This window comes from Dipodomys ordii, unplaced genomic scaffold (genome assembly GCF_000151885.1).
Source record: "Dipodomys ordii isolate 6190 unplaced genomic scaffold, Dord_2.0 Scaffold125, whole genome shotgun sequence".
Lineage (NCBI taxonomy): Eukaryota > Metazoa > Chordata > Mammalia > Rodentia > Heteromyidae > Dipodomys > Dipodomys ordii.
Window position 1 is genome coordinate 2,928,403 of NW_012267341.1, and position 23,168 is coordinate 2,951,570.

Sequence of the window (23,168 nt, forward strand, 5' to 3'; positions counted from 1 at the left end):
AGGAGAAGGAGAAGAAGAAGACGAGGAGGTGGAAGAACTAGGTGCTGATGGCTTGAACCTGTAAACCTAGTTACTCAGGAGGCTGAGATCTGAGGCCTGGAGTTCAAAGCCAGCTGGATAGGAAAGTCCATGAGACTCTTTATCTCCAATAAACTACCCAGAAAAAGCTGGAAGTAGCACTGCGGCTCAAGTGGTAGAGCTCCAAGAGGCTCAGGAGATAATGCCCAGGCCTGAAGTTCAAGCCCTAGGGGAAAAAAAAAGGAGGAAGAGGAGGAAGGAGGGATAGAGGAGTAGAGGGAGAGGAAGAGAAGCAGGAGGAGAAGGAAGAGAAGAGGAGGAGGAGCAATAGCAGTTGCTGCCACCCAGGGCAGGAAGGACCTTCATGCTTAGATGACACACAGCAGAGGGACAAGCCGCTGAGACAGGGGTTGACCCCGTGTCCCATCTCCTTGGCAGCTGGACACATGGGACTCTCCTCTCTCCTCTCCCTCTCCTCCAGCAGGCTGGCACAGGGCATCCTGGGACCCTCAGAAGGCAGGTGGGGTAGGGGAAACCTGGCAGGCCTGAGTGGACAGCTCTCGCTCCTCTGCGTGGCTGAATGAGGCCTGGATACAACACTGGATCCCGGGCCCCATGTGCACTTGCTCTCACTCTAGCCAGTGACAATTTTGCAAAGTAGGAGTTCTTGTTTTCCTATATCTCACAGGGGGAGGGAGGGAACTAAGGCCGAAAGCCTGGCAGTGACTTGCCCAAAGCCTGCAGCTGGTCAGAGGACCGAGCCACGATTCATCCCGGGGTCTTCCCATGGGTGCTGGCCTGTCCTTGGAGGGAAATAAAGGCCAAAAGGGGGCCTGAGGCATGCAGGTATGGCTTCCCTCGGGGTAGGAAGGGCTTTTTAGGGGCTGGTAGGTGGGTTTGGGTGTTGCAGGGCCCAGTCCTGATGGTGAAGGGAGTCATGCAGAGTTGAGCACTGTTCGTCTGGCTAGGAAGTGGGTGTCAACCCCTCCCTGGAGATTTGAATTCAAGATCTCATTCTCCCAGGAGGCCATGAGGACCTTTGGAGTGATGGTGGCTGGGCTCTAGGGACAGGCACAGTGGGTCCTGCCAGCCCTAGGCGCCTACGGCCTTGCCTGGGGATGAGCACCCTCCCCTCCACCTCCCACGGCCCTCCTTGAGCAGTAGTGCCCAGGATCCTGGAGGAACTGTCCTGCATTCACCCTGGCGGGCCGTCACTGCTCACAATCACACAGACCGCCTCCAGCAGCAACTGTTGCCAGCATGGACCTGGGGTACAAGGGTGGGGGAAGTGGTCCTCACTCCCAGGGTGAGTGAGGACATGGGCAGTCTGTGTTGAGGTCCAGCGGGCTTGGGGAAGGTGGCCATGTCTGATCACATAAGTATTTCCTAGGACAGGGCACTGGTGTGGAACTTCGCAGGCACGGCATCTTGTATGCTCAGAACATCCCTAGCAGGTTTCCCTTCACAGATGAGGAGACTGGCACAAGGTCACAGGGCCAGGAAGGGGCCTCTCAGGACTGAGTCTGGCAGCTCAGTCACGCCCAGGCTAGTAAGAGGCCTGAGAAGGCAGGGTGCTGGGGAGGAGGGCTCACCGACATTAGCAGGTGTTGAGGAAAGACAGGGAGGAACTGGACTTCTCGTGCACTGCGTGAGCCCAGCCAGTCTGGAAAGTAGATGGGCTCTCTTTGGCCCTGGGGATGCACCATGGCGGTCCTGTGCTGGGATCATTCCCCTTAGAGATGTGGGGATGTGGGGTCTCCCCATAGTGGGACATGAATGGTAGTAGCTGTGCTGGCCCTGCGGTACAAAGGAACGGGTTGGGCTGTGGTTGAAGCCTGCAGCTTGGTTGGATCTCAGAGGTCTTACTCCAGATGGAAGAAGCCAGGCCTAAAAGGTCATCCATTTTGTGGATCTGTTTATGTAACATCTGAGAAAACCAAAACAGAGCCTATGGTGACAGAGAACAGATCTGCTATGCTTGGCGGGAGTGGTGGCCGGGGGACGTGCTAGGCAGGCACACAGCGGTGGAGTGTGGAGGGGGCCGAGCCTGTGTCTGGGCCTGGAGATGGTGGCTGTGGATGATTCAGGAGCTAGATCGTATCACCACAGCGTACACAAAGGCCAGTTCTGCGTGCATTCAAATGGAAGCACCAGAGAAGAGGCTGAGGAGGGGGGACATCTGACGTGTGTCACTCGGCTGCAGGGATGAGCTCTTGTGGTTGAGCCGCAAGAGGAACCCCCCCCCCCCGAAATTCCATCACAAGAAGGTGGCAGCCAGCTGAGGAGTTGGGGCAGGAGCCTGGCCTTATGTGCATCTCCCACAAATGGCCGCTGCCTCAGTAGCGCTTGCTGAGTGCTTCCTTTTAGGGGTGCAGATGGCCTCTGTGGTTTCTGTTATCCTTAAGTGTGTGAGAGGAAAAGCAGGGCCACCCAGATCTAGATGAGGAAGTAAGGCGGGGGGGGGGCTGGGGGCCCACAGGCCACGGTCCCTGGAGCTCCCTAATGCTGACACAATCTTAACATTTCCAACCTCAGCCTGCTCACTTCCTATCCGGCCCTTGCACCCTGCCCTTTGCAGCTCTGTTGCGAGCTGGGTTTGTTGGGGTGTTTTGTTATTATTATTCTCCACCTCTTTTAATTTTTTTTTATTGATGTGAAGGTGATGTATGGAGGGGTTATGGGTTGCCTAAGTCAGGTAGTGTGTACATTTCTTTTTTGATGATGTCACCCTCTTCCCTCATTCTCTCCCAGTTTTTCCCTCCCACCCCACCCCCAAAGTGCATAGTTCACTTTCAGCATAGTGTCTAGTATGTGCTGCTGCTGCATTTGTTTACCCTTGGTAGGTGCTTTATTTTACGTGAAATCACTGAGAGCTGTGGTGACTGGGGGACATTTCTTGGCTGGCCCCGTAGGGCCCAGGAAGATGAGATCTGCCAGGGTTCTCTTGGTGGACAGCTGGAGGCTTCTAGCCTTATCTGTGAATGGTGATCGTCTTCGTAGCTGGCCAGAGGGTGGCTGTGTGGAAAAGGAGATGCTGGGGTTCTGGGGCGGGGGAGGGGGTGCTGCCAACAGGGAGCCGTGGGGTGGGGGGACACTGATACTGTGCAAGCTGTTCTCTGCCATTCCCTGGAACCTGCTTGCCTATCTGCAGAACATGGCACCCAGGCCGGCCCGGGCGCCCCACCCTGCACCCACTGACACGCTGCATTCTCCCGCAGATTGTGCCAGCCGAGGACATTTCCATCTCCAGCACCCAGCACACAGTAGGTGCTCAGGACTAGCCCAAGGTGCTTGGGGGGGTGGTGGCAGATGTTGGGGTAGGGGAGGGGGCTGGGGTGCTCATGGCCAGGGCAGGGTGCCCCTCTTTGGGTTTCTGGCTTTGAAGTGGGAGGTGGGAAGGTAGCGGGTTTGCTGGAGATGGGAGTGTCCAGGCAGATCAGTGGGTCCTGGGCCCCAGAACTTTGGAAACTCCCTGCTCCAGGCTTAGGCAGGTCCTCCCCACCACCCTGACCCAGCCTCCTGTCTGCCCTCCCGGGAAGCTTTGGGGGTGTGCCCCACCTGGGCCCAAGTGTCTTTTCCTGGGCCCACATTACCCCTGCCCCACCACAGGGCTGATTATGAGGCTCTATCCAGCGTTGGCCCTTGGGCTGTGTTGTGTCCACGTGGGCCAGGGGGGCCTGCTGGGACTCTACCTGCTCCCCAGGCCCTGGGTGCGGTCCAGCCTCCCCCTAGCTGGGGACCATTCCCCTGGGGTCTGGAAGCCAGGCTGGAGCAGCGGCTGAGGCCAGGGTCACCCTCCCCCAACCCTTCTGCAGAGGCCGGGCTCAAGGGCACCATGGCCGCCAAGCAGCCCCCGCCCCTCATGAAGAAACACAGCCAGACGGACCTTGTGAGCCGCCTGAAGACCAGGAAGATCCTGGGCGTGGGCGGGGAGGATGACGATGGAGAGGTGCATCGTTCAAAGGTAGGGGTGCGGGGGGCCCCTCCTGGAGCCCCTCTTGGGGGAGGAGGAGATCTGCCATTTGAGGGGGCAAGCAGCAGAGGCTCAGCATGTAGGGGCCCTAGGGCTCATCATTTTTCTAGAAACTCACTGGAGACGGCAGTGGCAGTCCGTTCCAAGGAGCTGACAGCTTATGCGGCAGGTGTTTTACCAGCTGCCTTATGAGCACCGGGCTAATGGTGCCAGCCCTGGGAGTGGTGGCTTCCACTACAAACCCATTTGGCAGATGAGAGGTTAAGGCACGCCTGGAGGTTGCACAGTCATAGCTAGCAGAACCAGGCCGCAAGCTAATGGCTGCTCTTGAACCCTGTGCCACGAGGAGAGGGGAGAGAGGTTCTCTCCGTGGGGTCCTCCCAGCCAGAGAGATGCCTTCTGCTCAGTATGGGGGGGTGGGGGGGGACTGGTGTAGTGGGAGCTCTACCTGGTTACTACTGACCCCTGTGTCCACAGATCAGCCAGGTCTTGGGAAATGAGATCAAGTTTGCTGTCCGGGAGCCTCTGGGGCTCAGGTGAGCACTGACTGACCCAGTCTACTTGTGGGGTGTGGAGTTGGGGGAAATGTGTGAGTCCTGACCTCACCTGGCCTTGTCCTGGTTTGTACCCCACTTCATCACTCTGTCCCCCAAGTCCAGCCTCCCCCCTGCCCCCCAGGACTGGCTGTGAGGGCTGCTCTGAGACTCCTTTGCCTCTCGTAGGGTCTGGCAGTTCCTCTCCGCTGCACTCTTCTCCGGCATCGCCGTCATGGTGAGTCTCCTGGGGGCTGGTGGGGGTGGGTTCAGAACTCACAACTAGACCCTGACCTGAGTGTGTGCCCCCCCACTCTCTCCTCCCACTACTCTGTGGGGCCCCTCCTCTGCTGGGCCCCTAGCATCCTGCACCCCATCATCTGCACCCCGGGAGCCCCAGAGACTTAAGTCCTGGTGCAGAGGCCGAGGCCTGGCTGCCCCTTGCCTGTCCCTGGGGGAAGAGAGTTTCCAGAGCCTCAGCTCTGAGCCCCTCTTACTGCTGCCACAGGCCCTGGCCTTCCCCGATCAGCTCTATGATGCCATCTTTGATGGAGCTGAAATCACCAGCAAGACCCCCATCCGTCTCTACGGCGGCGCGCTCCTCAGTGAGTATTGCTGGTGGACTGCTGGGAAAGAGGGGGTGGGGGTGGGTGGGGGCGGCGACTGGCCCTTCCCCCAGGACTGGGATCTCCTTCCTTCCCCAGCCTGTCCTCTGGTGTCTTTGTCGGTCTGTGCTGCCACCTAGTGGGCATGTCCTCCACGGGATGGGAATCTTGCTTGACAGTCTGGGATGAGTGTTTATTGCTGGGGGTTAGTGTTCTGCTCTGGGCATTGGGGTACAGTGGTGAATGAGTCCAGATCTAGAAAAGGAAGCAGACTCCATGTAGGGTCTGCTGAACCCCCTCCCATCTTCATCCCTAGAGCATTTGAACCACTTCTGTTTCCTTTCTAATCTGAGTAGAACAGTGGTGGTTAGGAAATTGACTTAAAGATTTTAAAGTTCAACATCGGTAATAACCCTCCTCTTCTCTAAACCATTCTATGGCACCCCTTTGCCTGTGGATGTAGGCCCTACCACCTCTGCTTAGCACCGAAAGTTCTCAGTGGAGCAGATCCATCACCCCACATCCATAATGGGCCCTGGTCAGCAGCCCGGTCCCCAGGTTCAGAAGGCCCCTGGGCCTTTGCACAAACAATTTATCCAATCTGGTGCTCTTGTACTTCTATCCAACAATCTTCAATGGCAGCTCAGACACTTCTGACAAAGGCAGGGTGACAGTGGGGCTTGGCACTGCCTTTGGGCCGTGGTGGTAGAGCTCCAACTATGGAATTAGACAGATGGAACATCTGGCCACATAGCTGGGGTCTTGAGTCAACAGACATGAAAGGGTAGGCTGAAGAGCAGGATGGGGCAAATACCTTTTGACCTGAGCAGTAAAGGGAGGAGCAGGTCCAGCCACTGCCCTGGGGCTGGTGCTCAGCCTGTCCCCCTCCCGGATCTCTGACCCCCGGCTCTCTGTGCCCACCCCACCAGGCATCTCCCTGATCATGTGGAATGCACTCTACACAGCCGAGAAGGTCATCATTCGGTGGACACTGCTCACAGAGGCTTGCTACTTTGGGGTGCAATTCCTGGGTGAGTCCTGAGGTGATATCGGGTGGGGCTTTAGCCCCCATTGCCCACAGGTCCTGGAGTTCACAGGGAGTGGTGGAGATCTTCAGTGGGGAGCTAGCAGGAGGAGATGGAGCCGCTCACGTGCACCTGTGTGCTCGCACACCTGTGTGCAGCTGTCCCCGCCCCACCCATCCCTTGGCCTTGCAGCCCCCTGGGTTGGCAGCACACCCTTTGGTGTCCCCTGCTCTGCCCGTACCTGCAATGGGGGGGCGGGGGCTACAACAGAGCAGGTTGTAGGGAGGATGGGCAGGGGCGTCTGGGGCTCAGCAGTGGGAGCTTCCTGTGGGTAAGGGGTGGGGACAAGGGCACATCCCATCTCTGACCTCCATTTCCCCCCCTCCCCCAACCTTCCTCCACAGTGGTCACTGCCACGGTCGCCGAGACAGGCCTCATGTCTTTGGGAACCCTGCTGCTTCTGGCCAGCCGCCTCATTTTCGTCGCAGTCAGCATTTACTACTATTACCAAGTGGGCCGGAAACCCAAGAAAGTCTAGCAGGGCGGGGATCTGCCTGCGGCCCGGCCAGGGTGGCTCCAGGGCCTTTGGCCTCTTTTGGCTTCCTGAAAGGTCAGAGGCTCTGCCCCCAGCCAGCCCCAGTCAGGTGGGCCTCCCTCTTTCTGCTGGTTTGGAGACAGGTGGCTGCACCCCATTCTTTGCCCTGTGCAGGATCCCGGCCCCCATTTGCTGGGCTCTCTGGGCCTCCCTACCCCCTGAAAGCTGCTGAGTGGCTAGCAGTGTCCTCGGAGTGGGCTGAGCCGAGGCCCAGGCCTCCTCTGCCAGGAAGCCCGCTGGACAGAGAGCTCCCGAGCCCCCTGCCCCCAGCCAGCCTGGAGCCGGAATGGCTGATCTTGGCTTCTTTCCAAGCCAGAAGTCTGAGAATCTGACCTTGTGCCCCAGCCAGGGGCCCTGTGCACCCCATGCACACATGTGCGTGCGACACACACACACACACACACCCCTTCCCATGGCCACTGAGGGCTGACAGGCAGGCAGAGGCCATGTTTTGGAGCCTGAGCCTCCTTTGGCCTTCCTGTGAGGATTACCACCCATGGCCTGCACACCTGTGCTCTCCCAGGCCCTGGCTGTGGGGCACCCTGCTGGGGGCGGGCTGCCCTCCCTTAGGCCTTTGACCCTTCCCTAACCTGGCCCCTGGCACGTGGATGTGGAGAGCCCCAGCGGGAAGCTGTGTAGGAGTGAGGGACTCAGAGGGGAGCAGGGGGGGAGCAATGGCTGTCCCTTTGCCCGCCCCCCCCAGCATGTCCTCCAAGGCTGTCAGCCCTTCCTGCCCTCCTTCCTCAGGGGGAGTCTAGTCTCTGGACCCCCTAGGCTGCCCCACTGCCTCTTGGGTAGGCTTTGTGCAGAAGTAGTTGGGACCAGTCCCCTCCGGTCACTCCCCTGTCCCAGGGACACCCAGAGGCTGGCAGTGAGCTCGGAGCTAAGGCTCCCAGCCCGACTTGCAGGCCACCAGCTGCTGTGCAAGACTCACCCTCGCACCTCCTCCCTTACAGCACTGGAGAGGAATAGTGTGGGGTCAGGCATGTGAGGCAGTGCGCAGGTCAGGCTAGCCATTCCCTGCCAAGCACAAGGGACCCGCACTGTGAAGGAAAGCCTGCTTTTTGCTGCCATCTGGCTCTTGCCCCTGAGCCCCCGGCAGGCCAAGCCCATGGCCTGTGATGGCACTGGGGAGGGATGCCTGTATCCCCACCCCAGCCATGTCTGCCTGTCTCCACTGGCTGCTCCTAGGCAGGGGGCAGTGCCTTGTCCTCCCCTAGCGGGCATGCGGTGGACTCCCCGGGGGTCAGGCAGGAGGCGGAGAGCTGCAGCTGGGCCTTGGCACCTGGCAGTGCAGGCCAAGCCACTCAGTGTGGATGGGGTAGAGGCTGGCCTCAGCTGGGTGGCCAGGCTACTCGGGGACAGAGCTGTCAGATGGCGTTTGGCAGGCAGATGTGCAGCTTGTGGGGGTCAGTTAGGGAAGGCACAGGAGTTGGGGAGCCCCGGGTACCCCTCCACAAAGCCCCTCGTGCCCTCTCCCACCTTGGCTCAGCTCCATCCACAAAGCAAGGCCACCTTTGTTCACGGTCACTCTATTTATTCCTCGTTCCTTTTTCTTTTTGTAAGAAACAGTCATAAAAACCAGTGCAAAACCATCGTGCAGGAGTCCTGTCTTGCGTTACAAAACTTCTCTGGGTACACGGTATAAAAAGGGGCTGGGAGGCTACACTAGCTCCGCTCTACGACAGGGTGTCTACACACGGCAAAATAGACTTTGCACAGAGCACGGGGTGGGGGGCGGTAGGACGGGGGCCGGAGCCACGGGGCCAGACCCTCACCAGCGGGGTGGGCCTGGCCTGCAGGACTCCGCCCTTCCAGAGGCTGAGGCTTCCACTCTCAGCACCGGCAGGAGCAGCCCGCTAGGCCCACATGAAGTCTCAGGTGTGGGACCCTGGGGAGAATGGATCCTCCCCTCCCATCTGAAAGCCTGAGATCAGCTGGCTAATGTCAGAGCAAGCAGACGCCTCCTGCTGTGCCTTCTGGCCTGGCTGGGCACACTTGGCACTGTTAGGGAGAGAGCCCTTGAGGTGAGCCATCCTGTCTAACCTACCTTGGCTCCTTTCTCCCCTCAGGAACCCCACCCCGCTCCATACCTGTCACAGGTCCCAGAAGGCTGGGGTGCCCCAGCCCTGTGGTTGGATTCAGCCTTACCCAGCCCGGTAAAGGGATTTGGGTTGATCTGATCGGGTTTAACCAGCCATTGGCCTCTCCATGGGACACAGGGAGTGGAGGGGTCCAGAGAGAGGCCCCGTTTCTGAGGCTGCGCTGGCGGGGATTGCAGTTAGAGGTCCCCTGGATCCTGGAAACAGCCTCCAGTGAGTTCCTGGTATCACTTATGGAGATGTCAGGGCAGGCTGACACACAGCCAGGGTGGGAGGGTGGAGCTCAGATGTCTGAGAAGAGGCCAGGACTGGTGGGGATGGCAGGAAGGGAGGAGGAAGGAGGGTCAGCAGGCACAGAGCTGGCTGCATCTCAGAAGGGACAGGGGACAGAAGCAAGGAGCTCTGGGTTCCAAAGCAGCAGCTCCATCTCTCTCAGGAGGCAGGGAGGCTATTAGAGGCTTTTAAGACACAACAGGCTCTTCCTAGGAGAGACAGGAGAGCAGAGACACCATGTTTCTATCCATCCTGTGTCATGGCAGACATTACTAGTCAAACTCAGGCTTCTGACAGACATCACTAATCATATCCTATCATTTTCGACCAAACCAGGCATCCACAGCAGAGCCCTAGTAGGGTCCAGGGTCAGGTTATCTTGCAAGCTGTTTGGCTTGCAAGATATGTGTATGTGTGTATGTACCTGAACCTGTGTGTATGTACCTGAACCTGTGAGTCTGGAGAATCTCTGCCTATGCTGGGGAGGGAAGGACACACTGGAATGTCAGGTGGGCTGTGAAAAGTGTCACAGCAGAAATGTCTGGGATATCCTACGCTTCTTCAGCCTGGAGACAAGGGGAAGTCAAGGTACAACCTCAGCACCCCAGGAAGGAGTGAGGAGCAAGCGGGCCACACAGGCAGAACCCTAGCGCCACAGGAGAATCTTCTGTCTGTTGAGAGATGCTAAGGTCAGAGCATCGGAAGGCAGAAGGTTGCCTCCGGAGGTAGTGAGCTCCCAGCCCCTGGAGGTTATGCAAGAAGAGAATGCTCACAACACATCCAAGCTCTGGGTCTGAGTGGGGAGAGGAGAATTGGATGTCCGCTCTCCTGGCCCCTCTTGGTGGTTTCTTCTACCCTAGGCACCAGGGAACTGAACAAAAACAAGGAAGGGGTGACCTGTGGGGATGGGTGGGCAGTGAGGACCAGATAGTGTGATGTGTCCACAGTGGTGGGGCTTAGGGATAGAGGCGGGTCAGTCCCCAGCCAGTGTGTCCTCTCTCTCCGCGGGATACTAGGAGACCGTAAGTGAGCAGCAGGTCTGATGGAGCCCCAAACAGAATGGCAACAACCTGAAGATGACCCAGATTCATATGGGAATGGGCACACAGGTGCACTGTGGCGAGGAACGAGCCACTGCCCCGCTCTAGGATCCGGCGTCCATCACACGCAGCTCCCTCGGTCCCCCTCTGGAAGCAGGGCCAGTCCATCCTCTAGCAGAGCAGACACTGCGCCTCTGGTCCTGCGTCATCAAGGAAATGGAGGCAGCTTCTGGGTGGAGTCTCTTGTGTCTCTGTTGCTTACATCTTTGCCATCTTGGTCCTGAAGTGCTGGGAGGGGACGGGGGATACCCGAATCTGTGGTGATCCAACTGCCCTGGGGCTGGGGGGGGGGTCCTTTGGTCTCTGGCATTCCAAGCCAATGCTGGGCCCCAGCAGGGATGCCAGGCACCTGCCCCAAGTCAAGGCCAGGTACTTCAGTTCACATTACTGTCTTCATGTCATCTTGTTAAAAAAATAGCTCTGTGTCCCCGGTCCTTCTCCTGGATGTCCATGCTGGCCTGCCTCCTCTCCAGAGCCAAGTGGATGGAGAGAGGAGGGGGTACCGGGTGCTGGGCAGTGGTGGGCGGGGTGAGGTTCAGGCCACGCCCTCTACTGGATGCCGCGGAAGAGACACATGGCAAAGATCATGACAAACAGCTGCAGAGAAAGGAGAGAGAGGGGAGGGAGAGGGCTGGGCCCACACCCTTAGGGGCTGTCCAGCCCACTCTGGGGGAGGGGCATGAGGGGTCATTCCTCCTGCAGGGATGCTGCCGCCCCCTGGGCCAGCTTCTCTTGGAAGAGGGGCAGGAGACTTTTTTTTTTTTGTTGGTCGTTGGGCTAGAACTCTGGGCCTGGGCGCTGTCCCTCAGCTCTTCAGCTCAAGGCGAGCGCTCTACCACTTGAGCCACAGCGCCACTTCCGGTTTTCTGGTGGTTTATTGGAGATAGGAGTCTCATGGTCTCTCCTGCCTGGGCTGGCTTTGAACCTCGATCCTCAGATCTCAGCCTCCTGAGTAGCTAGGATTACAGGCGTGAGCCACCAGCGCCCAGCTGGGCAGGAGACTTTGGAAGGGAAGTCTTGGGTTCCAGCCCCATCACCGTTTACCATGGTGACTCTGGGCAAAGTGCTGTGTCCCCCTCTGGGCTTGAGTGGAACAAGACAGTGCCATATGGCAGGCATACTTCTAAGTGCTGGCTTGGAAACCTTCTCTAGGACTGGGAGGTAGTGCACAGAGAGGCAGACTAACCTGCCTCAGTCACACAGCTACAATAGGGAAGCAGGGCTGCAGTCTGAGCACACTGCCTCCCACCACCCCAGCCTAAGCACCCACCCTCTAGTGTCTCGGGGGTGGGCGGGTGGGGGCTTGGTGAAGCGTCCTCAGGCACTCTTAGGAGACAAGGCAGCTGTCACTACCCCCAGGTCTCAGGGAGCACACTTGCTGACCCCCCAGTCTTGGGGTGGAGAGGGGCAGAGCCCTGTGTCAGGGGCTCCCCTCGGAATAGGTTTGGTGCAATTCTAGGGGCCCAGTCTCGTGAGGGACACAGACCAGACACAGATCACAAGTTCATGACCACACGGACAGACAGCTCCGGGGGCCGAGGTGGCACCGCTGGCCAGGGACACTGTGAGGGTCTCATCTGGCACGGGGGATTGTGGGATGGGAAGGGTGTGAGGCCAGTACCACCCTGCCACAGGGCTGTGCTGTACCCTGTGTGTGCCACCTGCCCTCCGTGCCCGCCTAGGAAATGTGAAGAGCACGCATGCGGGCAGGCAGGGCCCATCCTGAGCTTTCTGTGTGGCGCCTTCCTGAGCCTGCCCAGGGTCCGGGGAAGACATCTGCTGCCGATCCCCGCTCGCTTACAGCGCCGCTGGCAGACAGCGGGCGCTCAGTACATGCTTCTAGAATGAATGAGAAGCCCCACTGCCCAGGGCACCCGTGGAGGTGGCCCTACGGGGACAGGAGGCCCTGGGGCTGCCGGGACAGCAGCTCTCGTTTCTTCCACAGCTCCAAGACCATCCGAAAAGGGGGAGTGGGGGGGGTGGCTCAGATGCTCCCCTGGGAAGCAGCTATGATCTAGAAGCAAGTGGACTGAGGGACTGGCTCAGACTTGTCACTTCCAGGGTCTGTGGTGCCAGGGACAGCTGGATACCAGTGTTCACTCATGAACTAAGGAACGGGGCCAGAGAGGCAGGCTGGGGGGCCACAGGCCCCTTGAGGTATCCTCTTGGGACTCTACTTACCTCCACCGCCAGAACCCCAATGGCAAGTGCTCCGGCCAGGTAGACGTAGGTTTCAAAGGCATTGAGGATCACCGTGTAGCAGCCCTGGGAGAGAGGGGCCGTGCTCAAGCGGCAGCCAGGATGGGCAGTCTGAGGCCTGGGGCTGGTCTCAGCACTGACCTCCATGGCATGGGTCCCAGGGCTTCCCTTCAGCTCCCAGGAAGTAGTGGGAGGGAGGAGGGAGGGCCTTCTGCCCACAAGAGGAAGGGGGCTGGGGTGCAGAGGGGTCCTTGGTTCTCAACCCCCCCCCCCCACCGAAAGGCATCAGAAGTCCTGTTCTCTTTCAGGTTGGCCGTAAGGGCCCTTTGCTCAGAACCTGGCGCTGTCTACAGCCCTGCACTGTCTACCTCAGACGGGCGCTGCCCCTGTCTGGGCTGGCCCCAGCGTCCACCCAGCTGGGCACTGTCACCAGCACCTGCGCTACTTGTCTGTGGGGAGGAAGTGTCCCCGGGTCCTGCCCTTCCCAGTGACAGAGGGCAGTTAGGCTTAGTGCCTACTGCAGCCACGGTCCACCTGTAGCAGCAAGCAACAGTGCCACCTCCAGAGGCTCCCCAGGAGCCACAGAGATGCTGTGAGGGCCTCATCTAGTGTAGGAGTCCACTCACTGCCCGCGAGGGCCCTCCAACCCCGCCAGGATGCCCCTGACCCCTGCTTCCTGCACACCAGGGCCTCACACCCCACGGTCCCAGCGCTGGCATCCTGGGGCCACCCACTGGCCTTTCTCCTTGCAGTCACTTCCAAGCCCCAGCCACAGGGGACCCAGACCATCCAGCAGCTTCCTCTTGGCAGGTGACCATGTTATAAATGCACAGAGAAGGGAGCTGTGGAGCCAACCCAAGCAGAGATGGGCCCAGGCCGGAGGCTTTTAGCAGGGGAAGGCTTGTAGGGAGCAGAGTGTCGGCAACGCCATCACTGGAGTCCCAGAGGAACAGCCACCATGGTAAAGAGCCAGCATGGTCTCTGCCAAGCTCCAACTTCACGGAGAGAGAGAGGGAGGGAGGGCAGGAAGCATCTTCAGGAGGAAGAGTCCAGAAACAGAAGCCAGCCCAGAAAAAATGCCCCAAAGGACCGGGACCCCGAGAGGCCTCTGTGACGTTTGCCAGTGTTGTTAGTGGAAGCCCCTGACCCCCTGCAGCTCCCACACCAGTTAGAAACAGCTCTGGCACTCCGAGCAGAGCCTGGGCTTCGGTGGCCCACGGGTGTCAGCGGCCTGGACTCTTCTTTGCCACTTTTGAGGCCACTGTCCCAGCTAGGTAGGTCCCATGTCACAGAGGTGGACACAGCAATCTCTCTCTCTCCCCCCCCCCCATTATGGGGCTTGAACTCAGAGCCTGGGCACTGTCTCTGAGCTCTTTTTCTCAAGGCTTAGCAGCACTCTACCACTTTGAACTGCAGCACCACTTCTAGTTTCCTGGTGGTTATTGGAGATAAGAGTCTTACAGACTTTCTTGCCTGGGCTGGCTTTGAACTGTTGTCCTCAGATCTCAGCCTCCCAAGTAGTTAGGATTGCAGATGTGAGCCACTGGCAGCCAGCTGGCAATGTCGTTTAAGAACGTGACTCACGGGTCTGAGTCACATCTGCCCACCTCCCTTTGGCTGGGAGGCACGGCCTCTATCCCGTGGCTCAGCACGGGTGCTAGGGTGTAGGGAAAGCCAGCAGTCTGGGCCTGGTATAGCTGGGGGAGCTGAGGTCTTCCGAGATGGCGAGAGAGCAGCTGACAGCCTAGACCTGCCTGGTGTGGAGTCCTGGACTGCCCCTTGTGTGGTCCCTGCCGCTGGGGCCAGACCCCAGGGCCCTGGTTCTTTCTCTTTGTTCCTTTCTCCCAGGTAGGATGGCAGGCAGGGTCCTGCGGGCAGATGGACTGTGGCTCTTGGGCCCTTGGTCAGCCCCAGGCAGGTACAAGGGGCAGGTGCCGAGTGGCTAGAGCCAGGCAACCTCTCAAAGGACCTGCCGGGTCACAGGTCACAGGTCACAGGGCTACTTCCCCTGAGGCTCTGTGATGCCCCAGGTACATCCCAGCCCCTGGTCTGCCTTGATTGTCATGCTGGCCATGGCCATGTGAGAGGATCACATTTGTTCACCCTGGCTTTCCATGGTCTCCTCTCCCTACGCCACGAGCCTTCCAACGAGCAGGGGTCTCCTGTGCTCCATGTGTTACCATGTGTCTGAGATGTTCTCAGTAGTGATGGGTCTCTTCCCTCTCCTTCCTGCCTGCCTGCCTCCCTGCCTTCTGTCTGTCTGTCTCTCCCCCTACCTGGGCCTCTACCTGGAGGGGAAGGCTGCTGTCCAGTGCGGAGGCACAGGATCAAGATCAAGGATGCTGTGTGTCTCTGAGCAAAGTGCTGTGTGTCTCTGGGCAGAGGACAAAGCTAGGATCCTGTTTCCCCTGGGGGGGGGGTAGAAGGAACAGGACTCCCGAGGCTTAGATAAAAAACCCAGCAGGCTTTGAGAAAAACAAGAAGCCTAGACACTTGGTTGATCTCAGAAGGGCAGGTTAGAAAGACCTTACTTTCTTGGGACTAGGGGGGAGGGGGTGTGTGCTGTAAGGTACTCGCAAGTAGACTGCATGATTAAGGGGAGCCGCTGACTGCAAGATGTTGCTTCTGCCCCTCCCCTCCTTGACCTGCATTTATCAGAAGGTTGGAAAACTCCTACTCACCCTTCAAACCCCACCCTAAGTGTCCACGTCACAATCAATCTCCTCCCCAGCCCCCAACTGGGTCTGTGCTTCCAGTGGAATCTCCATCGACCACAGCTCAGGGCAGGACCCCCCCCGCCCCCCGCAGCACTTCCGGAGGGTGTCAGACATCCCCCCGTCCTGCCCCATACGGGTACCTGCTTGTTGATGAACAGGGCCTTCCCTAGCAGGCAGTCTTCCCTGCTCAGCATCACCCCATCTCGAGTCTGGGGTTCTCTCCGGCAACAGGCCTCCGGGACCTCTTCACTGTCTGGAGTCAGCAGCCGGAAAACGGAGGCGAGCTTGAAGTCTTCAGGCCCGTTGACCCCGCAGCAGCCAAACTAGGAGAGCAGAGAGCAGGAGCTGGACCCAGGAGGGAGACACACGGCTCCCGGAGAAGCGCGTCGGGGACCGGGCAACTTGCTCTCCTGCCCTTCTGTGAGACGGTGAGAAAGCCACTTAGCATCTCTGGGCGTCAGTGACTTCTGTGGAAGGGGCTGCAGGGACAACTGCTACCCACCAGACGGTCACTGTGCTGATCCTCGATGACAATGACTGCCACTGGACCACCCAAGGCAGGGACAGCCCCGATGCGTGCCAGGCAGACTTGGGATGGCCATCGATTGGCTGTGACTGCCTGGAAGGCCAGGTCTGGGCTTGGTGATTGATGATTGCTGCCTGGCACAGGGCAGGGGTGGGGATGGCTGGGTCCAGTGTGTACTGTGCTGGCAATTGTGGCTCTTAATACTCCTTGCATGGGGGTGGGGGTGGGGTGCACCGAGGAGGGACTCACTGTGATCATGACTGAGTTCCAGGTGGCCGAGAAGACGTCGGTGTCGTTATTGCCCTGGTAATGCTTGCTGAGCTCTTTGGTGAAGAACTCTCTGGTGAGCTGGGGACAGAAGGGCGGGGGGCACTGAGGCCCAGGGCTGGGTGTTCTCCCTCCCCCCCCCTCCATCCTGGGGCCAGGGCTCCTTAAATCCTCCCTAGCTGTCAACTTGGGCAGGGTCCTCCACCTCCGTGAGGCCCCTGGTATGCCAGCAAGAAGCCAGGGTGCAGGTGGGGCACAGCGGAGACTCCTGGGTACCAAGTGCAGTCCCCCCACAGGCCGCCTGCCTTCGCCCCTCCCCTTCCTGCCCCACGGCCGGCTGCTCCAGCCAGCCTCATCCCTCTCCTGCCTTGCGTCCAGGCTCCATTGGCTGAGGCGCCCGGTCCCTGTCTGCTCCAGGGGTGGAGAGCAGTGCCCCCAACCCCCGCCCCAGATAGCTGGAGCCTCCATGGGGCACAGTCATGACACTGTGGGGTGCTCTGAGCCTCCCTGACATCTGACAGTGTGACCCCCCCCCCCACTGCCAGGCTATCACCAGTCATGTTCCAGAATCAGGGGTGGAAAGCCTCAGAGCCTCCTGACTATAGTTTATCTGTCAATCCTGGGGCTTGAACTCAGGGCCTGGGAGCTGTCCCTAAGCTCTTTTTGCTCAAGGTGAGTGCTCGACCACTTTGAGCCACAAGCGCCACTTCTGGTGATTAAATGGAGATAAAGACTGTCACGGTCCATCTTGCCTGGGCTGGCTTTGAACCATGATCCTCAGATCTCAGCCTCCTGCGTAGCTAGGACTACAGGCGTGAGCGTCTGGCGTCTGGTGGGGAGAGACAGCTCTGAGGAGGGGGACACCAACGCTGAAGGGTGGCCAGGGCACGTGGGTACGTACGTTTTCCCTGAAGATGAACGCCAGGATGGCTGCGGAGAGCTCCGCCAGGAAGATGACCAGGATGAACATGAAGAACTGCGGGGAGAGAGAAGGGGGGGTGGGGGACACCACTCCTGAGACCCTGAGGTGGGGTGGAGGGCCGCACCCTGCCGCCTGTCACCGCTGATGGGCGCCCCCCTCCTAAGAGCAGTTTCACTGTTATCAATCAATCAGACAACACGCCAAGGAGCTCCGGAGTCAACAGCACCGTGATACAACGTAGGAAACAAAGTAGATAAAAATAGTGCGCTTCCCCTACCAATGGTGCGCCATGGAGAGGCAGCTTGTGCGCTGTGTAGCCTGAACAACCCTGCGTGGTGGCGGGGGCGGCCCTGCAAGGAGACTGCCTGGGACCCCAATGGGACCCTGGGGCCAACCCCCCTCCCCCCAGCCTCTGGTCCCACGAGAAACAGGGCCATCTCCGGTCCAAATGAAAGGAGGCAGATTGGACTACCGAAGGCTGCAAATCCAGAGTCTGTGATCTTGACCTTGAACCCAGAGCCCCTCTCTTCCTCTGCTCCCCATATGAACCACCATGCTGTCACTCGGCTGCCCTAGCCAGGAAGGCCTGCTGAGCCCAGGACTCAACATGATGACCTGGCTATTGGCAGCACCCCAGCCCCGCTCTCTGGTCTGGGGCTCAGGGCTGTCAGCAGAGGAGAAGAGAATGGTCTTTGTTCCTCAGTGTCCCCTTCAACATTCACGAAGTCTAGAAGGGCCTGTAAGGGGGGGTGGGGGGGTATGCCCTCCCAGCTGCCCTGCTGACCACCCTGAGCCCTGAGAGTCGCCGGCTGGTGCTGGGCCAGGCTGGTTAGGAGGTCAGGACACCTCCTGTCCCTCCTTTGCCAGCTCTGTGTCACCAGGAGCCCAGAACAACCACGTGATACCCTGGGAACCTCCGTTGGCACTTTGGTAAAATGGTAACATGGCCTCTGGCCCACCCTGGGGGCTGGTGGCAGGGGTCACCACCCAGCTCGCCAGGGCAGGCTTGGATGTGGTCAGAATGTCTCCGCAGAGCGTGTGTGTGAGCTGCGACAAGCGCAGGGCCTGGGCCTCGATCTCGGTGCCCTAACCTCCCCCCGCCTCCCCCCCCCGCCCGCCCCCCTGGCACTCCCTCCCTATCCCAGAAGGCTCTCTGTCTTCATCCCCACCCTGCGGACGCTGGGCAGCCGCCAGTGGCAGCGGCGTGCATGGGTTCCAAACGTCTGGGCCTCGAGATGCTCTGGGGACGCCGGGCCACCGATAGTAGAGGCGTGGTGCAGCTTCTCAATGCTTGGACCCAATCAGGACGTGGGGGTGCCCTCTCTGCGTCCCTGCTCCACGCCCAGGCCCGTGATCTCAGGCTCTGCAGAACGCTGCCTGCCCCAGGAGCTCACCCGGGGGCCTCCGACCCGGCCCGTCCACAGCGGGGCCTCAGCAAGGTAATGCCGGGGCACAGCCCCGTCCCCAAGACAGTGGGGGTGCGGGAGCGGCTGAGAACCAAGGGGGCGAGGTGTAGAAAGGTTGCAGGAGCCACTGTACCTTCGGGGTCCCCGAGTCCTCTCACCAGCCAGGGGGGACAGTCCCTCTGCCCCCCACTTTTATTGATGGCCAGCTCTGATTCTTTCCTTCCCACGTATCAAACGAGCTAGGAGGGGCACTCAGCAAGGTGACCGTCTTCTCCTGAACACCATAGAATGGCAGGGAAGGGGATGTGGTGATGTACATGTTCCATAGGACACTTAGGTTCAGAGAAGTTAAGTAACCAGCCTGAGGACACACAGACAAGAGACCCAAGACTCTAATGTCCAAGCTCTTCCTCTTCCTCTCATCCTGTTTCCTTCCTGTTAGGGCTATTTCCCGAGCAGGTGTCCAGTGAGTATGCATCCAGGCAGACACAGCCCACCCTAGCGGTCCACCTGTGTCGAGTTCAAATACCAGGAGATAAAACAAACTGGAAACGCATGGGCAGAGGCTGCCCCGGCGCTGCCCCTCACGGCCTTCCCGGTGTTAACTGCTGAATTTATGGCACTTTTCTTAGTCTGGGGAAAAGAAAAAAAAACCCCAAACCAACAGATACTGAAACTGCTCTTTTGTCTACTTGTAAGCTTTCCTAGGCTTTGCAAACCCATCTGTTTCCTGTTCTTGTTTCTAATAAATATTTACCAATTTTGTACTTCATGTTTAGCTCATCTATCTTTAAGTACACCCCGCCCCCCTCCAGCTACTCTCTTTTCTGGTTTTGCATGCCTTTGTTAAAAAGTGTCTTTTAGTAACTAGGAACCTTAAGCCAGGCACTGGTGGCTCACGCCTGTAACCCTAGCTACTCAGGAGGCTGAGATCTGAGGATCTCAGTCAAAACCAGCCCAGGCAGGAAAATCCATGAGACTCTTTATCTCCAATAAACCACCAGACAACCGGAAGTGGCCTTGTGGCTCAAAGTGGTAGAGCACTAGCCTTGAGTGCAAAAGCAGAGGCGGTGCCCAGGCCTTGAGTTCAAGCCTCACAGACCAGCAGTAAAATAAAATGAAATCAGGAACCTTTATATAAATTGCTAAAAAGGCTCCTTGGGATACTATAATGTCACCAAAGGGGGCAGGGTTAGTACAAAAGTTGAACGATAGGTGCAAATGTCCTGTGGTCTCTGCCAGTGCCGTGGTGTACCTCCATGGGCATACTGTTGAGTGGTGCTCTCAGATCTGCTGGGCTTGGCTGGCCGGTTACTGGTCAGACTGTCACGGGGCCCTGTGGGCTCTCATCCTCTGAGCGGAGCAGGGGAGGCCCAGATACCCCTCTCCAGGGCTCCCTGGGTCTGTCTCTGACCTGGCTCCCAGGGCAGCTGACATCAGCTTGTCTCAGGCCCTTCCAGACCAGTCCTTCCTCCTAGCAGGCTAAAGAACAAAGTTTCCCAAAGGCTCCCAGAGGCCACAGGGGTGACACTCAGTGTCCCCACCCCCCCGCCCCAAGCTGGACCCAGTACCCAGCCAGCTTCAGGTTGGGAGAGGGAAAAAATGTGGCTGCTTTCTAGGTCATCATTTTTTGTTGTTGTTTGGTTGTAGGGTTTTTTTTTGGGGGGGGGTTGGCAGTACTGGGATTTGAACTCAGGGCATAGTGATTGCTAAGCTGGCTGACTTAATGGTGAGTCAAGCCTCCAGCCCTTATGATGCTGTAGCTATTTTTCAGATAAGGTCTTTTACTTTTGTCCGTGTCGGTCTCAGACCTTGATCCTCCTACTTATGAGATGAATGTGGCCTGTGTAGTTGGGATCACAGGCATGCACTGCCACTCCTGGATTATTGGTTAAGATGGGGTAGGAAGGAGGAGAGAGGGAGGGAGGGAGGGAGGGCGGGAGGGAGGGAGGAAGGAAGGAAGGAAGGAAGGGGAGAGAGAAAGAAAGAAAGGAAGGAAGGAAGGAAGGAAGGGGAGGGAGGGAGGAAAGCAGCTAAGCGGAGGGCAGAGAGCACAGAGAGAGGCTACAATGACAGTGGGGACCGGGCTGCAGCCGGGCCTTGGCTCTCTCAGGACAGATACCACCCTGTCCTGTCCTGGCTCTAGTTTTCTCGCTAAGCAGTGGACAGAGCAGACATGGCTGGCCCGGTCCAGCTGGCAGCGAGCCCCAAGCTGGAGATTCAGGAGGCCGCAGAGCCTGGGCGGTGCCAGTGCGGCACAGCTGGCTTCCGGTGCTGGCTGCAGGCTGGGTCCAGCAGCCGCTAAGTCCCCCGGGTCCCAGGCAAGGGCGGTGTCTGGGCAGGTCTGTGGTGTCACCTCCACAACTCTGTGCATGCCATGGCGAGGGTGCCCCACCAGGGGGCGCTCAGGATGTCTCTCCAGTGGGACGTCTGTGCAGTTCGCACCTGGGGGTCCCTGGCCCTCTGTGCTTTTGTGGGCTACTGGGCATCTTGTGGTGGCTCACGGGGCGCTGCAGTCTGGCCAGCGACACGGTGCAGGATGTCTGCCTCCCAGGGTGGGCTGGGTACTGATCCTCCTAGGGTCACCCACCCCAGGGAGCACCGGCAAGCCCAGCCAGCCTCAGCCGTGACCTCCCCAGATTGGGGCCTTGTGCATAGTAGGTGTGAGGCTGGGTGCTGGAGGTTCATGGTTGGAGGTCAGCCAAGGCAGAAAAGTCCTTAGGACTCCATCTCCAAATTAACCAGAAAAAGCTGGGCTAGAGGCATGGCTCAAGTAGTAGAGGACTTCAAAGTCTGACATTGCCAAAGAAAAAAGAAAAAGAAACAAATATGTCTGAAGGGCGGTGATCTTAGCTGTGTGACTAAGGAGGTATACATTAGGGTTTCTGTACCAAAACAAGAAAAAAAAACATCATGGTGAATATCAGTGTTCTCATTTGGTCTGGGGCCAAGGTTGGGATGGCGGTGCTCATTCCAACCGTAGGCCAAGGCCAAGTACAAAGGCAAGTAGAAAGGGCCAGAGAAAGGCTCATTGGCCCAAAGCTGAGGGTGAATGCACCTCTGAGTGGGAACATAGGCTGGACAGGTTCTGGTCCAGGGCTTGGACCTCTTAGGGTAGCAGTGAAAATCAGTGGAAGAGAGGAAGGGAGAGAAGGTGGGATGGAGGGAGGGAGGGAAGGAGGGAGGAAGAAACAGGGAGGGAGAACGAGAAGGGAGGAAAGAAGAGAGGAGAGGAGAAGAGAGGAGGGAGGGAGAAGGAGAGGAAGGGAGAAAAAGAGGGCGGAGAGGGATTAGAGAGAAAGAGGGAGGGGAGAAAGATGGAGAAGGAAGGAGGAAGACAGGAAGAAAAGAAGGGAAAGGGAAGAAGGGAGGGAGGAAAGGAAGGAGGGAAAGAATGAAGTCTGGAGGAAAGTGAGCTCCCAGCACCAGGCATGGAGCACAGGCCTGTGATCTGGAAGCTTGGGATGGAAGGGCGGAGGCTGGCCTGAGCTACCTGGGAATAAAGCAGCAGCTGGTCCCCAGAGGCCCGTGGGGAGCTCAGCGCACCTGAGATGTCCTCCCTAGTCTCTGGACACGTCAGGGCCTCCAGACCAACAGCCACGAGGGACGAGGTACCAGGGCTGGACGCAGACACCGGTGCCAACATGGTCCAGCTGGGGAAGGGCTGTGGGCGCCAGGGTGGGACCTGGCCCGGGGGCCTGCACCCCCCTTCCACCCCAGCCTCCCACAGGGTGGGGACCAGGACTCACAAACAGCAGCAGACATTTGTTCTCCCTGGCGGCACCGCAGCAGCCCAGGAAGCCCAGCAGGAAGAGAAGGCCACCCATGGCCAGCAGGACGTAGGCGCCCGTGATGAGCAGAGGGTTGGCGGCCACGATCTCCCGGAAGCCGGTGGGGTCCACCAGGACCCAGATGCCCACGCCCAGCAGGCAGGCGCCCCCCAGCTGTGAGGAGGAGGAGACGACACAGGGAGGTTAGAAGCTGCTCCTGCCTGGCTGGGGCACTCAGACCTGCAGAGCTGGGCACAAGGCAACAGCTTGGGCCTGGGGCTGCAACTTGGGGCCTGAGCTTTATTTATTTTTTGCTCAAGGCTGGAGCTCTACCACTTGAGCCACAGCTGCCTTTGAACCATGATCTTCAGATCGCAGCCTCCGGAGTAGCTAGGATTATGGGTGTGAGCCACGGGCACCTGCCTCCCTCTGGGTTTTGAGGGGACTCTTTTTCCAGAGAAGCTCCAGCCCCCAGTGCCCATGGGGCTCAGCCCTGCAGCCTGGGATGAGCCTGGAGGGGTTCATTCTCCTCCTCCCCTCCTCTCTTCCCCAATGCCCCCGGGCCAGCCCCAAGCCCCCAGCCTGGCCCTGACCAGCGTCTGTAGGAAACCTCTACTGATGAGGGAGTGGGGTGGGCATGCAGGGACTCCTCTGGGAAAGTCTGCCAGGCAGGTGTTTCTGCCCCTCCTGCCCCCCCCGCCCCGGCCCCACCAAATCTCACCCCGGGGATAGCTCTGCCACGGTGAAGGCCGGAGAGAGCCAGGAACACTTACAAATATGAAGAAATTGAAAACGAACATCAGATACTTCATGCAGCTCAGGCAGTCACCTTCCATGATGCTCCTCCTACAAAAACAAAGCTCCTTCAGTCCTCCTGCTGGCGGGGGGCAGCCCTGGAGGTAGGGGGGAGTGGGAGGGGCAGCAGAAGCCAGCTCTACCCTTGTGGCTAGTGGAGGAAGGAGTTAGAATAGTTCCTCTCCTAGGAACTGGGATTCCCCCCTCCTCCATGGGCTGCAGGAGGGAGGAGGTGAGACCAGCCTTCCCAGGTATAAGTCTCCATTCTACCATTCTCTCTGCAGCCCCACAGGGGAGCGGGGAGTCACAGCCCCTAGGCTCTGTGGCTAGGACCACCGTCAA

The 23,168-nt window shown here is 58.8% G+C and overlaps 2 protein-coding genes across 4 annotated transcripts in view; one reads left to right on the top strand and one right to left on the bottom strand.

The window, feature by feature from the left end:
- The first annotated feature begins 3,236 nt into the window (after nt 1–3,236).
- On the top strand, nt 3,237–8,345 carry Tp53i11 (tumor protein p53 inducible protein 11). Its single transcript, XM_013030042.1, has 7 exons — nt 3,237–3,285; nt 3,834–3,982; nt 4,469–4,527; nt 4,714–4,762; nt 5,033–5,129; nt 6,059–6,160; nt 6,559–8,345. Exons 2-7 carry the CDS (start codon nt 3,854–3,856, stop codon nt 6,690–6,692), a joined length of 570 nt encoding a protein of 189 aa, XP_012885496.1. The 5' UTR covers nt 3,237–3,285; nt 3,834–3,853; the 3' UTR covers nt 6,693–8,345.
- A 1,243-nt stretch (nt 8,346–9,588) lies between these two features.
- The window catches only part of Tspan18 (tetraspanin 18), a 131,455-nt gene continuing 117,875 nt past the window's right edge, over nt 9,589–23,168 (bottom strand). For all 3 annotated transcript variants that reach the window (XM_013029976.1, XM_013029977.1, XM_013029978.1), the window contains 7 exons: nt 22,805–22,877; nt 22,011–22,205; nt 16,835–16,909; nt 15,916–16,014; nt 15,281–15,463; nt 12,406–12,489; nt 9,589–10,821 (listed from right to left, as the gene is read on the bottom strand). In XM_013029976.1, the coding sequence (XP_012885430.1) occupies nt 10,774–10,821; nt 12,406–12,489; nt 15,281–15,463; nt 15,916–16,014; nt 16,835–16,909; nt 22,011–22,205; nt 22,805–22,867 (747 nt within the window). In that variant the 5' untranslated portion in view covers nt 22,868–22,877 and the 3' untranslated portion in view covers nt 9,589–10,773. The remainder of the gene's footprint in view (nt 10,822–12,405; nt 12,490–15,280; nt 15,464–15,915; nt 16,015–16,834; nt 16,910–22,010; nt 22,206–22,804; nt 22,878–23,168) is intronic.